The 21,584-nt window shown below is 38.0% G+C and overlaps 2 protein-coding genes across 3 annotated transcripts; both read right to left on the bottom strand.

The window, feature by feature from the left end:
- LOC112186811 lies at positions 1-9,116 on the bottom strand. 2 transcript variants are annotated; one of them, XM_024325336.2, is made up of 10 exons: positions 8,720-9,116; positions 7,935-7,990; positions 6,929-7,262; positions 4,398-4,530; positions 3,329-3,891; positions 2,575-2,917; positions 2,032-2,296; positions 1,745-1,837; positions 673-1,122; positions 1-472 (listed from the first exon to the last, which is right to left on the bottom strand). In XM_024325336.2, exons 1-10 carry the CDS (start codon positions 8,898-8,900, stop codon positions 140-142), a joined length of 2,751 nt encoding a protein of 916 aa, XP_024181104.1. In that variant the 5' UTR covers positions 8,901-9,116; the 3' UTR covers positions 1-139. The 2 variants fall into 2 exon arrangements, with proteins under 2 accessions (XP_024181104.1, XP_024181106.1); XM_024325338.2 differs by having other exon boundaries at positions 2,575-2,911.
- Positions 9,117-12,403: 3,287 nt separating this feature from the next.
- LOC112188122 (protein Brevis radix-like 2) lies at positions 12,404-16,063 on the bottom strand. The gene is made up of 5 exons (XM_024327170.2): positions 15,512-16,063; positions 15,040-15,416; positions 13,567-13,702; positions 12,912-13,297; positions 12,404-12,795 (listed from the first exon to the last, which is right to left on the bottom strand). The coding sequence occupies exons 1-5, from the start codon at positions 15,635-15,637 to the stop codon at positions 12,717-12,719; spliced, it is 1,104 nt and encodes a 367-aa protein (XP_024182938.1). The 5' UTR covers positions 15,638-16,063; the 3' UTR covers positions 12,404-12,716.
- Positions 16,064-21,584: the final 5,521 nt, after the last annotated feature.

Genomic DNA, 21,584 nt, shown 5'->3' with positions numbered 1-21,584 from the left:
TTGAAAATGGATCACAAGATGAAGCATTGATTCAATAAATAGGAAATTCTGGGTCATTGATTTTGACAGAGGAAAACCCTACTACAGCTCTCCTACTTTCATTTGACAGTTGTTAGATTCACATTTTCTCTTTTGGTTATCAGAAGTTTGTTGTCCAGTTCATATGATTCAACTGGGGCTGCTGATACGCCTGTGCCCCAGGAGCAGCTGCGGCCACCCCCACTCCGACATTGCCGGGCATAGCAGGGCCCATATGGTGCGGACTGGCCATTGCAGCAGGCTGAGGAGGATGGTACATTCCCGGGAATTGCATGTGCGAAGATTGTGCTGCAGCTGCATTAAAGGAAGCGTGGCTGGCGTGGGACGGCATATAAGGAGCATGAGGTGTTTGCCCAGGCATGTTGTAGTATGGTGTGGATTGCATTCCTGGATGCTCCCTTGGGTTCTGAATCCAAATCTCTGATGTCTCCGCCTGTAAAATATACAACCACAAATGAGTAATCGATACAAATCTGAGATGTTAAACCCCTCAAGTTAAGGCACCACCATTACCAACAATCACGCTAACTGTGATTCAACCTTTATTCAATCAATGTAATGAATGTATTAACTTTTACAAAGCAGTATTTTATTTTTGAATTAAATCCCCTTGCAACATATGGTGAATATTACCTGTGGATTTGGAACATAAAGATTGCCATCTTTGTACTTCATTCTTGATGAATCTTCGAGTCCAGTGGCACCTCCAACTACACCAGGGGCATTCATTGCATAACCTGCTGGGTTAGTAAAATTTCCAAACCCAGTGGGACTTCCAGCAGGGACGGGCTTAAATTGCTGAACTCCATACTTAAGGCTGTTTGCATTTAGGTGGGAACCACCTCCAGGCATCAGCAAGTAGCTGTTGCCATTAGACATGTGAGGATAGGCAGGATTATTGGAATAGCCAGGCACAGCCATTGGTGGAACGTATACTGGTGAGATAAACTGACGATATGGCATAAGATTAGCATAATGTGAAACATGAACTTGTGGGTACATCTGCGCCACATGCGGTGGTTGCTGTTGTACCATGGCAACTGTTGATGCAGGAATACTGTTGGCATTATGTGAACTCAAAGCCTGTAATTAGAGGGAAAAGTGCATCAGTGAGATTCAATTCACAAGATATATCAGGGTTAGGTAGAGGCAGAACATGTGAGCAAATATTTTGTGTCTATAGTTATTTATCAAACCTTGCCAAAAAGAAGAAGAGATTTATCAAAACCCCACAGAACCATAATCACATAACATTACATTATTTAATGCAGTCAGCGTATCAAAGCAAAAACTATTAACCTGAATGATGTATAAATCTTAATAAGCTAAATTTGTTTGTATCCCAAAACTACAGGATATGGACAAGGGAAACCTAACCTTCCCTTCAGAAATGATTTAAAACAACCAGTAATACAAGATTTTTATTACACGTGCCCTAAAATATATCAATAGATTGAGATGTAATCTCAAAGGATGTATAAAAAAGAACAGTAATGATTCAAACAATAGGTTCATTACGAAGTAGTGATTCAAACAACAGGGTTCGTTATGTAGGATGTGTATAAGTGAAATGTGTAAGACCTTCCCAAGGACTCAAATCACAAAGGTATCAGGCATCAGTGCTAACATATTCAGAGGCATTTCTAAAACCCGTAAGCAACACTGTTACATACAGATCATAATAATTTAACCACTCAAAACATACCTCCTGAGGAGATTGTAGACCCTGTCCGCAAACACTTTCATCCATACTGGGTCTGTAATAAGGTATATCATAACCAGTCTGAGGATCAAATGCCTGCTTGCAAACAGGAAAAGTGTCAGAAGAGACAATCACTAGGCCATATAATGATAGCACACAATAAGACAAGAAAAGATATCAAACGTCATTGCTGGGTAGTGAAATTGCAAAGGTTAAACTCATCATATAGGTACACACACCAACTTGGCAAATGGGACAATTGATTGAGGTGCAAAGGATCTGGAACTCACCGTAAAACCTTGTAACTCTGGTGGATCTTGGTTCTGCGAATCTGAAGGTGCAAAGGATGGACTGTTGTCTCGAACCAAACCAATATCTGCATAATTGTCCAAACTCTGAGGACTTGAGGTCTCTTTTTTCTCAGGCAAATGCTCAGGCACTGCAGACGGTGCCGAAAAATCAGATCCAGAATTTCTAACTTGGTCATCTAATAAATCTACTGGCTTCGTGCCGGAAGCCTCATCACTGCGCGACTCGGGAGCTGATGTTGACAAACTGCAAGAGAGATTCATACATAAGCCGAACCGAATTAGCCACATACAGCAATACAGCATTTTATGGATATTAACAAAAATTTCTTAAAACTACATATGTACACGTTTTATGCACTTGTTTTTTTTTTTTTTTTGGAAAGGTTTTATGCACTTGTTTCATTGTAGTAGAACAACCGAAAAGCCTGAATGTCCAAATGAATCTTCATATATCAGATTTACCAAACTCATCTCACCAAATTTGAACAATTACTTACTATAGTTAAAAAGAATAACACATACCTTGCTGGAGGTTCCCTGTTCAACTCCTCCGCAGCTCCAGCTTGAAATCCATTAACTGTGTTTCCTGTTGAATCAAACTCTGTTCCCAAGCTTCCAAAGGTTAGCCGAAAACGGTCACTCTCAGGGACTCTAATATTTTGCGCTATCACAACATTACAGTTCTCATATATATTTACTCGGGCAAGCTTATCTTGCAACTTAGCCGCTTCTGACTCTGAGACCTTTGAATCATCAGAAAGAGGAGAAGCAGATTTTGTTGGTGTTCCAATGACTCCAGGACTATTAGGGCTTGGCTTCTGACTTGATTTAGGTTTCCACTCCTTGTTAGGCTGGGAAGCTGCATCTGGAAACATGATTAATACTCTAGCAGACTTTTAGAAAAAAGAATGTCTCCGGAAGGGAATACCAACTTCTCAATCTAAACATAAAAATGTATTTTGGATAAGAAAAACAAAAGAGATAACAAAATAGAACGGATTCCTTTTTCAAAAAAATAAAACACTACTTCAATGGTAATACGATAATTTTTAGCAGGGAAATAATAAAATTCCGCACTGTTTCAGCTTTGCCAGAGGTAGATGATGATTTCCCACCTCCAAATTTTTTTTTTAAATCAGTTACATCGGGAAAGGCAGAAGCTTCTGCTTTGTTCCAACATACTTTGTTATTAAATTTCTCATGCAAGAACATATTCATTTTTATGAGGATCTCCATTAGCATTTAGATCATTCTTAAAGCAAGTGGAGTAGTATACCTTTCTGATGACCCACAGGTTGTTGATGCGCCCTGACACTGTGCTGATTACTTACGAAAGATCTGCTGACCGGCATCACAGATTCAGAAGTTTGGCTGAGTTGATCAGGTTTAGAGATACCAGTGAAAGATCTAAATGATTCTGCAGAGCCCTCTTTTCCCAAAAGTGTATTAGAGAAAGAACTACTTGGTACAGCTGACTTGGAGTTGTCAGAAGACTGTTTCCGAACTCCAACCACCCCAACTTCGCGCTTAATTGCACCAACAGAAGCAGATGGTCTAGAATCAGGAGACGGCACATGAACAGGATCTGTGGACGAGGAATACACCCCAATAACAGAAGTGCTTGATGCAGAATGTGGTTGGGAGTTGTTTGGTTTCCCTGCCTGTACCCGTGAAACTGAATTTGGAAGAGCAACTCGCTTCTCCACTAATGTCTCCTTTCTAATCATACCAGATGAATTAGCAACGTTCGTTCTAATTCGAGAATCAGTTTGCCCATTCAATGCTTGTGAGGAATGCTGTCTATTAGATGGCTTTTGACTGCTTGAATTTCCTGTTTGGCTGAAAGCAGAGTAAAACAAACAACATAAATGCTACATTGATCGAACAGTTTGCACATGGTGCATAATAAATATGCAGCAAAGATTATATTATATCAATATTATCTAATTAATTGATGAAACAAAACTCAGTTTCCTTACTTTGCCTATCCAATCCCATAGGTCACTTTATCCTCGAGTTTAAGAAAGAAAAAATAATCACAACCCATCACATCTGTTTATACCAAAATCCTAAAAGGCCGACCTTCAATGGGTCAAAAAACACCATTACTCAGAATGCTGCAAGTTAGCAAAACCTCCTCTCCTTGAAATTTCACCTTTTGTTTTGTATAACTATTATATGGCAAACAAATTCAATTAATGATTGCACTAACTTTTAATCCAGCAAATAAAGACAATTGTTCATAATCTAGGATATGTTCTGGCAAAGTAATAGGCATATAATGAAAACTAAATATAAGGACGCTCCTTAAAGGAACACAAGACTACAACAATAGGAAAACATACCCCTTCTCAGAAACATTTGAAATCACTTGCTCATTCGTAGATGTAGTACATTGAGGTGAAGCAGGCTTAATTTCTCCATCCATATTTTGGTTAGCTCTGTTGTCTCTCACAACACGAAACTCTCTGCTGATTCCTGTAAATAAGATTCAATAATCAGCTAGTAATTCAAAGAAACATGAAGTAAAACAGCCGAATGTCCACAACAACTTCAAACGTTTTTTGGAAACACCAAATGTAAAAGGAACTCTAAATGAAAATACCATAGTACAAATGGAAGTACAAAGTTACCAATAGATATGATCACACCCTGTTCAGAATTGTTTTTTAACAGGAAGCTTGTGCTTTCGACTTCAAGGAGGCCAAAAACATATGTGCATACTTTTTGCCAGGAACTTGTAAGCTTAGATGCTTTTAAAGTTATTCGAGAGTTTTTTTTTTTTCAGAAGCTATTGATGCTTTTGCTTTTATTGCACAATAATCCTCTCTACTATAGTAATCATCTATTGTTTTCTAATTCCCTCCCTCCATTTGGTAATTTTCAACTTTCACAACACTTCACAAGTTTATAGCAAACACTCTGACCAGTACATCTTTTCATTTTCAGTATATGGGATATTAACAAAACAGTAGTACAACCAATTTTTTTTTCATGGACTTTTTTACCAATCCTTTTAACCAAAAGAAGCCTTAGTTGAATCAGAAGAATTTAACAAACCCAGTCTAGGTCAACAGTGAAAAGATAAAGTGGCTTTAATCTTGGCCCCCAAACCAAAACTATCTTTATCTTCCCCCTGCCTTTCTCCACTACTACTGATCCCATCTGCGTCATTCCCCACAAACCAATTTGTATTTCAAGCCATCTTTTTTTTTTTCCTTAAAGACAAAACACTTCTGCTGGCAACCTTTTTTTGGGATGCAGCAATGGTTAGAAAGTTGGAGCACATATAATGCCTATCAGAACCAGTACTGTAGACTCCTCATACTAGTCACCCTTTAGTGTACATGGAGAAGGTGTGGTCCTTGCTCTCTTGCTGCCACGTGCTACTCTCTCCCCCATTTCCATTCTTTACATCATACACTACAACCCTCTGTGCTACCCAAATTCAGCTGGGTGGCTAATTAATCTCGCCACCAACAGAGGTGAAGTATTAACCAAGACGCACTCTTCTCTCCCACCTTATTGGTTGCAGGTGGATTGAAACCAGACCATGCAATCCAAGATCTAAATAAATTTGAAAAATATACTGTTCTACTACTAGTTTCCATATATCCTCAACGCATCACCTAATTTCTTTGCTTGGGCTACTGCAAATTGAAAAGGTATCCAATGATTGCCATCCAACTACCATAACTGAAACATTCCATTTATAACCGGACTCTATTTCGAGAGGAATAGTCAATGAGGGTTTCAAGAGAGCACCTACAGTAATTACACATTTTCAACAGATAAATTCTTCTTGTTTCAGAAGAGATGAAGAATAATCTTGTTCAGTACCCAAAAGAACATCCAAAATTTGTAAAATAAAATATGCCACCTCTTCCTCCCACCACCATGCAATCCCATCTGTCACTTTCTATAGATGTTTTCCTCTCTCGAGGTTTGGAAGATTCAATCAAGCTGCAGCCATAGTATAGGACATCTAATGAATGCTCTATTTTCAAGCTGTGACCACCTACTGTTGTTACATGAGACAGCACAATTGTTTTATATTTTCTAGTATTCTACTTTGTTTTCATCATGATATCACAGCATAAGTTTCTCTGACATTGTGGTATTTCATAGGAGCACCGACCAGAACTTCATAGATTAGTTTTGCGGCCTCTCAGTTTCTAACCATTACCTCCTACAGCACTATGATGTCATCTCTATGCCCATAACTATTTAACTTCACTACTTGGAGATAAGACTGTTTTGTTCCAAGTACTTTCCAACCCAGATTGTTGAATGATTTACTTGGAACCTTTCTAATCCTGCTATCCACCACCACATCATTCAAACATCTACCTTCATCGAAAAAATTCACAATCCACTCTCAATGATCTTAGCTGCTCCTTGTAATCCTTGACACTTGCAACATGAACCTATACATTCCATCTTCAATTTTTGTGGAAAACCCTTTATCCTTGTCTGTGGTTCTACCCTCCTTATACCAGGGTAATATAAGAAGCATAAAAATAGGTGAATAGACCCTGGAGTTTCCTAATTTAGATACAGATCAAGCTATGTTTTCATACAACAACCATGTACCATGCTGAATGCATTCATATTTCATTACCCACTTCTTCATAAGACACAAAAGTATGTTCTTATAAAATAAGCAAACCTAAACTTAAAGTTGCCTAGCAATCCACTAAAAACAAAACATCCATATAAAGTCAATTAGCAACTCAAGAAACAACTATAAGTTCGTGAAATTTTGAAACAAAAGATAGACAGTATATAGATATAGATATATGCATAAAATGAATGTATCAAAAGAAAAAAAAATTAAGAACAACTCTATAATGAAATCAGGGGAAAAATGAATTACCAGGTAAACCCCTGCGCACATAACCTCCTCTTCTAACATTACGATCAGAAAATGAATTATGTCTTGGTCCTTGACCTGCACTCTCAAAATGTCTTCTTGGCTCAACATTTCGATCAGAAAATGAATTAGATTTTAGTCCTTGACCTGCACTGTCAAAATGTCTTCTAGGCTCGACATTACGATCAGAAATTGTATTTGATCTAGGTCCTTGACCTGCACTCTCAAAATGTCTTTTAGGCTCCACAATACGATCTGAAATTGTATTTGATCTTGGTCCTTGACCAGCACTCTCAAAATGTCTTCTTGGCTCGGTAGGAACCTTTTGCCCGATACTCTAAAGGCATCAATACACTAAATCAGTTAAAAGGTTTACATTGATAAAAATATACTAATCTTAATTACAAATAGACACCTAACGAATCCTACATCACCATAAGTTTCTCCCAAATAATGAAACAAAAGGGATTTGTGAAGCATTTACAGTGTAGGCAACAGTTGAGTAAAGTGAAGTAATAGTTTCAGTTGGGAGAAGTAACAAATTGCTTGGAAAATTGAAATGATATAGATTACTCTGGAATCCATAAAATTGATTTCCAAATACTAATCCCACCCTGATATAATAATCAGTTGATTTCACTCACACAACCCCCCCCCCCCCCCCCAAAAAAAAGGACAAGTTTGAGTCATTATTTGAGCTAGATTAGACATTACTATGAGCTATGAGGGGTGATCATATACTACAAAACAGATCATTTTAGTAACATCATGTGGTATCAGTTTCCTGGGGATCAGTTTGGTGAGAAAACAGTCCAATTCAATGATATGAGACACAAAATAAGATAGAAAACTCGTCTTAAAGGTAGAATATAGTTAGGTGTCTAAAATGCATCACACGCCCTTATTTTGGAAAGAGTTAATATCTCCATAAACAAAAAGAATTATGTACAACATCTACTGTTCATTATCTGACATATGAACAGTAATGTAGAGCCAAACCAAAATATACCTTAGGTGACGCGTCCTTCTTTTTGTCTCTTTTTCTCTTCACCTCATGAAATGGGTCTGAGTAAAAACAAGTAAGAAGAATAATAGTAAGAAAACTGCACAGAAATATTGTTCATAAAATAAGCTTTACACAACCCGAACGTTTTACACAATCAATAATGAAGCTGTATGAACAGGTGTATGAATTAGAGCAACAATATCGTTTAGTACAAAGCATATACGCATGTATGAACATACAGCTTATAAAGAAACTTCTAACGAAAGGAGATAGACAAGGTGCAGAAGTACGGACACCAACTAAAAATTTCAGTTAAGCTATCTATAGAATCAAAAATTTCACCAAGCCATTTCCCACGCTAGATAACATTGGTCACACCATAGAAATTCACTAAAAATGCACTCATCATTTTTTTCCTGCACAATCAGAGTCAACATATATCGAAGGACACAAACGCCTAGGCAACCAAAACAATTAAAAACTCAAAATTGGTCACAATTTGAACTCCATGTCCACTAAATTCCACCAAAACAACCGACCAACCGAGTTCAAGACGGAACCTTTACACCGGAATACCCTCCTTAACACAACCAGTGACTTCCACATTCCACAAACCAACTCCGAAACTCAATAACCAACTCATAAAACCAAAACCTATCAGTCTATTCCAACATGAACCCACAATCAAGCACTTACAACAAACTCCGCAAGCAAAATGGTGCCCTCAGTAGGAACAATACCCACCTCAAGATGACCAAAACAAACAAAACCCATGAACAAAAGCTGACCTTGGTTGAGTAATTTCTGGGCAGTTTCATTAGGATCCATATCGGTCTCTTTGAGAGCCCAATAGATATCAATATCAGAGTGATTGCCCACTATTTCTTTGATGGATTGGATGGTTTTCCTCACTCCGGCGGAGATTATCTGAGTCCCACCACCACCTTCGATTCGCGACCCAGAGACCATCGCTAACTTATTCTGTCCCCGAAATTAAAAATTGAAAAAGAAGAAGAAGAAGGAAACCCCAATATTATGTAATAGATATATATTTTATATAGGTCGGAAGCAAAACCCTAATGTAGCAGAGGGCGGGTGAGAGCGAGGAGGGGCTAGGGTTTTGGGTGCATTTAGAATGAGAGAGGCGAAAGAGAGAGAGGGGTTTTGAAAACGTTTTACCACTCAAAGACTTTCGCTGCTCTTGAAATTTTAATTATTGGAGATTTTTTTTGTTTTTTTTGCCCCTCATCATTGGGGTAAATTACGGGACCGCACATTGTAGGGTTTTGGGATTTAAATGCTGATTACCAAATTTACCTCTTTCCAGTCTGTCGTTTTACGGTTGGATTTAGCTTCCAACGTGCTGAAGGCAAGAAGGGTATCATAGTCATTGCAACAGGAATTGATATTAACCTTTTTAGTGAATTATGACCATCGATTTATAATGAGTGTAATTATACATAATGCCATAACCGTCAAAAACGAGATAGAATTATTTATAAGTGATTTTTATATAAGTGAATATAATGAAGAAAAAAAACGTAATTTGTGAGTGACCATCGATTCATAATGAGTGAAATTACATATAATGACATAACCGTTATAAACGCAAATAAATAATAACTACATAATTGATTTCATATTCACTCATATAAAGAAAAAATAATAACTACATAATTGATTTCATATTCACTCATATAAAGAAAAAAATAAATACGTAATATTAAAACTCATAACTCAAAATGTGTCATTTATCCTCTCTTTTTTTTCTTTTTTTTTGTTGGAAGAAATGCGTCAAATGTAAATGTATAACGGACCTAACTCCAAAGCACGGCCCAAACTATCAAGACAACACACATCTCATATCAAAACCGAGCACCTACCCGGCCATGTCCCAAATCCAAATCCAATGCAAAACAATTCACGTACTTTCAGGTTTAGCGAACGACAACTATTGGCCAGACACCATTGTAGCACTCCAATTCACATTCAACCCTCGATGAACATCCGAATTAGTCAAGACTCAGAAGCCCGTCAACCCCAACAAGACTCACCGCACCGATTTCACTTCAATACAAGGCAAGCGCGTTTGGATCTACGATTGCCGCATGCAGTGACACCTCCAAATAAGAACAAGCAAGCCACGGCCAAGCACTGCAAAGGAGCACCAGTGACGATCCTACATGCCTTGGTTCTCAACCATTAACTAAACTAGAAGGGTTAGCCGCCTTCTACTCTACTTGAAACTCTAGTAAAGTTTTTTAAACTTGTAAATAATGAACGTTTACATCATTCTATTTTGTCAATGTTTGGCTATTATATTAATAGCAATTTATTTTCTACCTTCCTAAGAAAACATGCATTAAAATTCATATTCACTTTGTCAACTACATTAACAACACTAAATCGACTTCGAGTTTGCTCCAAAAAACTCGGACGGTGCCTAGGGGTTTTTTTTTTTTTTTTTTTTTCCAGATTTCCTTCTCATCCGGCTACACTTGTTGGTGGTGGTTCGCCATGCCGAATGGGCTGCTGCCAGGCGGGTCTTGAAAGCAATGGTCGGGTAGTCTTCTGAATGGGGGTGGCTCGAGCCTTGGGAAAGGGGCCCGGGCTGATCGGTTTTGTGCAGGTTTTGGTGGGTTGTCGGAGCTTCCAGAATCGCTTGGCGGCGGGGCTTTGTCAGAAGCTCTCCAAAACATGTGATGGTGGCGTGGCTATGGCGGTTTCTGGGTGATCGGAGTGGCAACGTAGCTTTGGTGGTTTGGGAGGATCGTTGAAGGGGTGGTGCCATGGTGGATCTAGAACGATCGTGGTAGCGGCGTGGCTAGGTGGTTTTGCATGATCTAGTGGGGGTCGCGGTCACTACTGGTCTGGCGATGATTGACGACGCTGGAGGAGGAAGTTTGGTGGTTGGCATGGGTCAACCTCTTTGTTGGACCTTAGGATGGATTCATTCTCTTAGGGCTACCCTCTTGGGCCTTATTTTGGGCTAGTTTTGACCTAGATCCTATTTACTTTGGTTAGTCTTCAATAATTCCCTACTTTCAGGGATAGTCTAGGCACCTTTGTGCATCTAGTTTTAGTATTTGGTCTTGGTCTTGTTGACTTAATTCTCAGTGTCTCTGGTTGTACACCAATTAAGGTCTCTAGGTGACTAGATTTGCTGGTTAAGAGTTAGGTTGGGAGGGCCGAACCCTTCTAGCGCCTCCATCGTAGTACCAAAGGGAGATCCCGTTATGTCTAGGTATTTGATTGTACAATAAGTAGCTCTATTTTTATATACCACTGTGGGTACTCCACTATCTTCTTGTCTGTCTAGATGGTAGCGGAAGAATATGTAACGGCCTATTCTAACTTGTAATGAATATATTTTAGCCCTTGAGCTGTTCAAAAAAAAAAAAAAACACTACATTAACAACACTCCATTGAAATATTGAACTCCTTTAGAGCAACTTTAATAGAGATTTCAAAATTCATGTGCCAAAGTAGAATTTATTATCCAAGTAGCAATTTGTCTTTAAGCAAATCTTAATTGACAACGTCAACAATGTGTTTGCAAACCCTTGGCGCATCAAACTTTTTGTTTAGGATATCAAATGTATGGCAAATCAGTTTTAAGATATGGAATTCAAACACATATGGCGATAAGCAAATTTTGTAGTTGATGCACTAGCAAATTTAGGACATTCAATTAGGATTGCAAGTTGGAATCATATTTGACCGAAAGAATTTTGATCTTCATGGTTTAGATTATATTAGGGGGTTTTCTTTGTAAACTTTCTTTTATTCAATCGAAGAAAAAAAAAATAGTATCAACTCCAACCCATATATCTTTTTGCAAGCTTCAATCCAAGAGCGAGAAGAGAAAAAGAAATACCAAGAAAGCATATGAGTTTCATCTGCCATATACACATCAGCAATAACAATTCACTAGAGTAAAATTTTCTATCAAAACTATTTTCATCTGCCATATACACATCAGCAATGATTCAACTAGAGTGAAATTTCCTATCAAAACAATTTAAAATAAAATACCTGACAAATAGCATATAGGTTGTAGTTGCTCTTGTGACCTCATTGTCATATTTTTAATTTCGAAAATCCAAAAAAATTAAATAGATGGTAGGAGCAAGAGGCCACGTGTCATTTTGGTGGGGGGGGGGGGATGAAAAAAAAAAGGAATAAATTCAACATGTCAATTGGACCAGGCCTATGAAAGACTAACTGAAGACCAATTATATTTCCAACCTTATACTAAATGTAGGCCCAGGTCAAATTCCCCAAAATCCAACAGGCCCAATGATAAAGGAAGAAACTTTTTGCCTCGGGTGGAGAATGAGCAAGCAAAAGCCGAATAAGGTCAAACAAAATGGGATAGCATGTTGGTCAGACTCATCAGAGCATAAAATTGGAGAATCGTTTACTGGCAGCAGGGACATTGCATTTCAAATGGAAAAACTGAGAGCAAGTCGCTCTATGAGTAATATGAAAAGTATATATCATTAAAATGAAATTTTTCATTCTGGTGAGAAAACATTTCTCATCAGATCCATTGTCCACACCCATTCACCAAATTCCCAAGAAACTAACATTTAGCGAAAAATTAAAAAAGAAACCCATAATTCACAAAGATATAGACCAAAGTAAATAACCGGGACATAATTGCTACATGAAAGCTTTTCTGATGAGATTTGAGCCTAAGAACATACAGCTGCTTTAAATGTCATTTTCAAGAGGAATGCAATTGCCATGCACCGCCATGTCAAAGATGTGCTAACTTCTAAGTCATAAGTACTGCTCCTGAATCCTGGCCCTATTCTCTTCCCACCACAATCTCGCATGCATTTCACCAAACTTTTCTCGGCTGCATGATAACAGAACGCAATTACTTAACATCCACAATAATAAAGTAAATTTTTTTATTTCCATCCTCTAACCTAAACACAATTACTTAACATCCACAATAATAAAGCTAAGTACCTGAACCGGACACGTCTGAGCTCCCGACCACCACCTGGCAATGCTCTGATAGTGATGTACACTCCTGGTTCATCCTGCTCAACCCATTCAGTCTCCATATCGCTGGCATTGCTAATTGAAACCTCTGAGCGATCTGCCTCTGAACTACTCCTTATAGAACCATCTATTGATGACGACTCAGTTTTGACTCCACTTATGCTGGAAAGTTTAGGAGTTGAAGCTAAACCACTGGTGTCACAGTAGTGACGGGATTGCATTGGATGGTGATCAAGTGAATCTGATGAAGAGTACCCCACGCCCATTGGCCGGTGGAAGTTGCGGGGCAGGCGTTCTTTGCCCATTGGGGGAGTCACGGGACTTTCCCTAGAAGATTCAACCTTTGAACTCTGAAAAAGAGGGGGAAAGAAGTATTTTAAACAATGCAAAATAATTCCAGTTGAGCCACTTATATATTTGTATAAACCCATCCATCCAATTGTTCAACAAAGCTTATGGTGTTAAGGCAAGAAAAAAAATTTATGAATAAAGTATCAGAGAGAAGAGGGAGGTAGGGGAGGTCGCCATCATAGAAACAAGAATGAATACTTGCGAAAAGAAACTAGTTTGACCAAAACCTAACCTTGCATCAAGAAGAAACTTTACACTATAAGCTCACCTCATCTTCATCTCTAGGTGGGGTTGGAAGTGGGACTTCTTGGTGATTGAACCTTTGCACATTGTATAATTCCATGACCTTGTCATAATTCTCTGCCCACCACCTCTGAGCTTGCCATTTGTTAAACAGTTCCCGGCTGGTCAAATTACAAACCAATGATTAGCAGGTTTATAAGAAATTACGAGAACATGTCTAACAAAAAGATAAACAACTAAACATAATTCCTGCGGATTCTAGTGCAGCATCTAGCAATTACTTATTCAGGCTTCGGAGTGAGATTACAGGACAAATCAAAATTAATTCAAGCAAACAGAACTGATGCCATTTCTGGCAAATAAGGACCAAGTTCTGCCAATTACGACTGGAACTAAGACTGCTAATACTTTTGACCCATAATTAGATGACCGACAAAAGAAGAAAAGTTAAAAGTTACAACTTACAAGTTACAACCAAAAACTACCAGAATTCTCACTCATGACAACCAGTTAAATAGCATGATCAAAACATAAAGTTTTAACAGTGGAATCTGTGCATGATACGAAGTTGCAATGCAATAGACATCTAGGTTGTTTTATATGTTCTTAAAAACTGCTCCCCACATTATGCTACCTTTAGAATGACTGGAAAAAACCAAAGCACCCACCACTGGCACTAAATATTATACAAACACCGTCCCCTGTAGCATGGATGCCAAAAATATCAGAGCTTAATGAATTCAACTATTAATTTATCAAATTCTTGGAGATGGGGGTCTTATTTTCTTCTATACTGTTTTTGAGTTCTAAACAGAGATGTATGGAAATGGAACAAAGCTAAGCCTCACCCAAATTTAAGGTCCAGAGAGAGGGAGTTACAAATTTAAGGGTCAAATAATAGTGTCTTTCTCCTTGACACCACATCCAAGACCTGACTAGACTTGGGAATGATCAAGAGAATGAACTAAGTGGCCTCGTATCTGTGTCGACGTACAGCTAAGTCATCAAACACTGGTAGATGAATGAAGCAGAGAGAGGAGATGATTATCTCCAGGTCAGTGTTCATAGGGTGGGCTAACGAAAAAGTTAGGTCTTACAAACATGGTAAATTGTAATGACCCCAAAATTAGATTAAAAAAAAAATCTTTCACTCATTGACAGCTTTAGCTTTTGAAAAGTATTAGCCCGAAATTAAAGTGAGAAGTAGCAATTTACATGACAACTACACTTAATTCCAACTACAAAGGACAATGTCACAAAAGTTCAACCCCAATCAACATCCCCACACTAAAAACAAGTAATCACACTCAAAAGGAATCAGAAGCTATACTTCCAGATCAAGAACAACAGCACAAGTCCAACACGCAAAGGACAAAACAACACAGGGAATCAGATATCACTACCACCACATCACAATTCCAAACCATGTCATCATCATCACGCAATTCACACTCCACCATCACATCCAACTCGAAAAACAAAGCGAAAAAAAGCCTACCTGAATCGAATGCGCTTCAGATCATTTCCTCCTTGGGGCAGAGAAACAAAAGTGATGAGCACACCCGGCTCCACTTGCGCTTCCCATTCCTTTGGCTCATCATCCTCCATCAACACCACAGACTCAGTCCTCCCACTCACCGACGCCGGCGTCCCTTCGCCGCTCGAAAGCGCCTTCAGCCTGCTCTCCATCTCCTTCCCCCACAGCCTCGGCGTCGAATTCGAGCTCCCGGTTCTCCGGTACGAGCAGTGGAACTTCGCCGACTCCGACGCCGTATCGGAATCCGCACAGTTCCGGTTCCGGTGATCCCCGCACGGCCTCGAACACGGCTTGCAGTTCTTGTAGGCTCCCGAGGCCTTCAATGCCATGTCCTTGATCTGAAAACGAACACAAACTCTCAATCAACTCCATCGTTTTGCTCAACAACACTGAGCACACACCACAAACTATAGAGAATCAATTCGGATTTTACCTGAGCGGTGAGAGCCTTGAGAGCTTGCTTCGTCCTCGGAGTGGCGACAACGCCGTCGTCGTCATCCTGGTGCGGTAGAGATCCATTGTTGAGCTGCTTGGAGGAGCAGGAAATACACGTCAGCATCTCGGAATCGGAATTGAATCTAGGATTTAGCCAGAGTCACAGCCGGAGCTAATAAGCTGAAGATCTCATTCTCGGTGAAGAATTTGATCTCAAACAAACCAACCTCCACATAGTGAGTGAAAGAGAGAGAGTGGCCTCGGTATTGTATAGTAGTGGGCTATGGAGACTGGTGCGTTACACTCATAGTCTTCTCACAGTGACAGATAAGCGGAGAGAGCCGGGGGGAGGGGTGGGTTCAGGTGACCGTTAAAGAATGAAAGACGACAAGGGGTGGCGATTTGTGAGGGCCTCTGTTTTGGTTTTGGATCGGAATGACTTGGAAAACTTATACCACCTCGAGATAAAATAGAAAGGAATTGACTCTTTGAGTATCTGTCACTCTCTCTCTCTTTTTGTTGCTTCCTGGGGACATTGAGATTTGGGCAAAAGGGATGGTGGGAGGAGGTTAGCAATAAATGACGGATATTAATACTTGCTTATTATTTGTAATTATTCGCAGTATTTGCCCGTTAATTTTTGGTGGTTGTCGAATTTTCAGACCTTGAGCCTCAAAATGTCCATTTTGGTCCTTCAACTTTGTGGCGTTTGTGTGTCTCTCTATGCTTGAAAAGTTGAAATGAATGTTATCGAAAAATGATATTAATGGTTACCGATGATTGTTCAGTGATAATAAATTCTAACTTTTTATATGTATAACCGTAAAATAAATTTGATAAATTATGGAAAATATTTTATTAGTTGATAAATTACGACATAAAAGCTGTTACAAAGTTAAGCAACGACAAATATTTACTTTTGATAAAATCTTTTGAACAGATCTTTCAGTTGCGATTTTATGTTGATGACGACAACTATTTATTTTTATCAAGATTAAATCATTATTGAATTAGATCGTTTGTTGAGTTGGATTGTACGTACGATTCTTTGTCTTCTTTCTGTCTACTTTTCTTTGTAACTCTCTTTTGGCTTAGGAAACTCATTAGAGCAACTAAATATCCTCTTGAGATCCTTGAACTATGTGGTGTTTCACGGTGTTTGTGTGGATGTATATAAACATCATCCTAAGATGATCAAAATAAGTAGCTTGCACAAAGATAACATGATTTCTTATGCCTGAAATGAATATTATTAAAGAATGATATTAACATTGAATGTTCAACGATAACAAATCTTAATTTTTTAACTGCATAATTGTAAAATGAGTTTGATAAATCCGAGGAGATATTTTATTAGTCGATAAATTATGTCAGTTACAATATAAAATTTGCCACAACATTTAGTAACGATAAGTTCTTATTTTTTTGATAAAATATTTAAATGGATGATCACGATTTTAACTGAAGTTTGAGGAAACTCATTAGAGCAACTAAATACCCTTTTGCGATGCTAACTGAAGTTTTTGTTGGTCACCAAAATGCAATGCATTATAAGTCCAACAACTAAACTGCAAAACTCACACAAATTTCAGTGACCAAAACGCAATATATAAAAGTTTAATAAATAAAACGGAAACGAAACCAGAATTTGGGGGAGGGTTTTGAGTGCAATTAAGCCGATTTATTAGGTCATTAATGAGTATGTTTGGGCGTGGTACCCTTTGTGCGTGTGGGTGGGGCCCATAAAGAGGGTGGCTGTGCGCGCGGGCGGTGTGTGTGTGTGTCAATTTGTCGTTTTGGTCTCTGCGTCATGCGTGCACTGCGCCACCCTACTATTCCTCAATCCTAATTGCTTTGCCTTTTTTTTACTATACGGGGGTGAAAAGAGAGAGAGTTAAAAAACATATAAAAAGGTTGAAACAAGACGCTAGTGCTTTTTACTGCTCGACTGCCCTGACCAATCATCCATCATCTGCCACTGTAACTCTTCTGCTTCCGGTCTTTTGTCTCCGCTACAAGCTCTAGTTGCCGACAAGTTTTACTTTTCATGTCTGGGAAAGAAACAGTCTCCGGGTGAATTGCATTTTTATATGTTTTCAGAAAATAAGAAATTTGGATTGAGGAGTAAATTTGTATCGAGAAAATTATATACATTTTTGGTCTTTTTCCTTTTTAGTGTGAAAGATTATAGTTCTCTTGAGATTTTCATTCTTGTGTTGTGTAATACTGAGAATGTATTCTAAAAATTTGTAATCAATGCATATAACAGACAAGGAAAAATAAATCCCTACATTTATGAGAGGATTCACTTTAATATGTTGGAAACAAAAAAATCTTATTACTTATGCTTAACAAAGATAGGAAAGAAAAATCTCTTGGGGTTAGTTGGAGAGGGGGAAATAGGAATTGAGTCATGATTTGGCTAAATCAGGAATTCGATTCCCTTCAATGTAAATATAAAAATTAAAAACATATAGGAAAGAAAATTGAATTTCTTTTTCTTGATTCCTAAATTTAAAGGCGGAGACGAAAATGAATTTGAATTTGTGTTGGTGAGTATTTAATGTTCATCATGTATGTAGAAGAGAATATCCATTGCAATAATGTAGCAAACATTGAATCACAGCTCCAAATTCTAAATGTGGACTATGTCAAGTGTGGTAACACTTTCTTGATTTAGAATAGACATTGTCAAAAATAGAAGGAAATAGTAGGAAAAAAGGTTGCCTTTATGACATTTTAGAGGGAAAATGCTTCTGCTTTCACCTATGAATATCAATCATGGAAAATGATATTTCGTATAATATAGTCATGTGCATAAAACCCATATCTCTATCGGGTCATATTTTGGAAATTCCTTATATAAAAGTGAATGATTGAATATGTTTAGCATATCTTTTTGTCAAAATATTACATGACAGTTGTGGTATAAGCCACAACTTGATGTTACACTGTCACATCAAACATCACATAATTTTAGATATATATTCAAATGTGAAAATAAATGGGATTTCTAACTTCTCTTTCTCACGATAGTCTAAATGAGTAAATAATAATTTCAAAATTATACAAAAATAGAAAAATGTGACATGGTGCCATTCATGAATACTTGAGTTGAAGATGGAAGTAATGAATTCCACGAGAACAAAATGATGGCATTCATTCTCAATTTCCTTGACCAAAAATTTGAAAATCATGACCTTTATCCATGCCACATGGAAGATGAACCAAATGGTGGGAAGTTATAATAGTGTAGGAGCCCCCATCACATACCCTAATCATTTATATTGTCGGTCATTGTTGTATTGACTATAGCCTTACCAATTTTTGGTCGATCAATTTGATCATACAGTGTAGTGGTTCTTAACAACTATATTTAAAGCTTGTGATATTAGAAAGATGCTACGCTGTGATTGGAACTTGGAATTATTATTTTTTGGGCATGATCATGGAACACGTACAATATCAGGCAAACATGTTTCGTAGTGTAGACACTTTGTGGAACTAGGATGGTGCAGCTCGCTCGACGCAATTTTGTTGCGTCAAAACATTCATGCGCTTGTGTACATGATCAGTGGCATTGTTTAATTGTGATTGACTTGTGAGTTCGGCTCCATAAAAAAGTTGAGATCATGAGAAACACGATGAGTGAAGCCAATTGAATTAGTGGCATGTCGAGTCATCATTGGGGTAGGAGTGAAATATTTTGATCATTTTTAAATTTTTAAAGAAAAAAAAATAGTGGCATGTCGAATTTAATTCAAATGATTGATAAATGAATAACATTAGATAAAATCTGTAGAAGACATTGACAAAGAAAATAATTAAATGGAAAATCTTTCAAGTTTTCAAATAAGAGCCCCAAAACAATATTTTCTACTTCATGACGTTATTCAACCAACTTTTTTTTTTTTTTTAAATATGTCAAATTTATTATAAATTCAGCGAGCGTATACATAACATTCCTTTTGGTTCAAGACGCCTCTCTGTGCCTTGGTTTGGTTTGGTTTCGACAATTTCTTTGAGGCTACTTGTTTGGCAATGCTTTCGTGTAGGTGGTGGCAACTTGCCTTGATGGTGTGTGGTCTCTCTTTATAGACTTAGATCGAGAGTCGATCTCTCAGCTCCTAAACCACCACTAGTATTGTTGGCAAGCCTTTTTCATTGTTGGTTTTGCATGTCAAAATGGATCCCACTAAGAAAAAGAAGTATCGGTTATCACTGCATTCCAACCTTCTTAAAATCCACAACCGCATCCTTAATTAATACCAAGATAAGTGACAACTGACAAGCAAACCGCTATCTCTTTAAGCATTTTAAATAATTGAAAATCATAAAGAAATTCTAGAAATCCAAACTCTAATTTTCTCTCAACTCTAGTTAGATTTTGTTGTCTCTTTTGTTTTAGATTTGCTCCAAAAGATTGTCTTTTTATTATAAGAAACGATCAATCCTCACAAAAGCCACACATCTTAGATTTGGAAAAGAAAGAAAGAAAGAAAAAAAACTAAAAAGAAAAAGAGAAAAAAAAGAAGAGAATCTGGCACCAAGAAAAATGCATGGAGATCACGCGTGGATCTCAAACAGTGGGCCCCACAATTTCGTCAGAGATTTTGAAGCAAAACACACACACAGAGAGAGCCAGCGCCCATCTTCCGAGGCAAAGGCCCCCCCTTCCCCCCTGCCTCTCTGATCGGCTGATCCGCCTTCTCTACTCCCACACGCTTTTTGACAGACGCTTCAGCGTACGTGCACGCACCCTGTCAATATTACCCCAGGGTGTGTCATGTGTGTAGCAATTTGGCCAGCAAACTTTGTTTTTTTGTTTCTTTCTTTTTTTTTTGGTCATTTTGTCCCTTTTTTTTTTTTGCGATTACAAATAATTTTCTACTTGAAGTCATGATCAAATCCATGTCGCGTTTGCTGGATGTATGTTGCTGATGATTATAAAATTTATGCTGAAATTAGGGGTTAACTTAGACCCGGTTGTTTGCGAAGTTCAGCACTTTCATTTAGAATTTTATAGTCAAATTTAACTCAATCGATCACAAGTTAGATTTTTAAATAAATAGATCGACTTCACTTATTGGTTTATGGTTCAAGTTTGATTTTGGACTTTAACAAAAGTTAAAATACCATACCGAATAAGTTAATTAGAACTTATGAATAAAGTTAGGCATTACTCTAAGACATAAAATTTGGATCTAAAATACCCTAAAAAGTAATTTTTATGCTTTCATTGGTCTCAAGTTGTTTGAAGCGATACATTGATTTTGCTTGTGTACAATATTTTCTTAAGGCTTGAATCATTTTGTGGGTTGAGTTGATTGAGAATACGACATAAAGTCTCATATACTCTAAAAAGTAATTTTAAACCTTGATTGATCTCAAATTGTTTGAACTGATACATAGATTCTGCTTGGGTACATTGTTTTCTTAAGGCTTAAGATTTTTTTTTTTTTTTTGAGAATGAAAGAAACATTTTATTTCATAAAGTACGATTACAAATGGGAACACCCGGTGGTGGACATAAATTCCCCACTCTCCTCCCTAAGAACAACCTCAGTTACGGGTCCGTCATCCACAATGACATCCATGAGCCAAAAGAGCCCAACCCCTAACCATCCTAATCGCCCATCAACTCGGGCTACAACATAAAACCACTTCCGAGAGTCACGATTAAACCTTGAAGCCAACATTACAAACAACCACTTCCCCTTCATCAACACCGTGTCCCAAAACAACCAGACCACGTGCAAGAGCAAGTGACATCCACATTGACAACAAAATAACATCGAGAGTAAAACATATAGTCCCCGGAAATAACGCCATATCCACAGCACTTCAGCCCTGTTAACCCAAGAAACAAAGCACATCCTCACAGCCAACCTCAAGAAGAAAGTGACTCCCTTCAACACCATGACCCAAAACCGCCAGATCATGTGCAGGAGCTTCTCCCCATTACTTTGACCACAAAAAAATGAATTGAACTCCTGAGAAAAACAAGACACCCCTACCATACCAAGACTCCAGAACCCTAGCTCGAAAGAGTAGGGACTTATTAAACTATG

The sequence above is a fragment of the Rosa chinensis genome, chromosome 2 (genome assembly GCF_002994745.2).
Source record: "Rosa chinensis cultivar Old Blush chromosome 2, RchiOBHm-V2, whole genome shotgun sequence".
NCBI lineage: Eukaryota > Viridiplantae > Streptophyta > Magnoliopsida > Rosales > Rosaceae > Rosa > Rosa chinensis.
The sequence above is the reverse complement of the archived record's forward strand: the minus strand, read 5'-3'. Positions and strand labels throughout refer to the sequence as shown.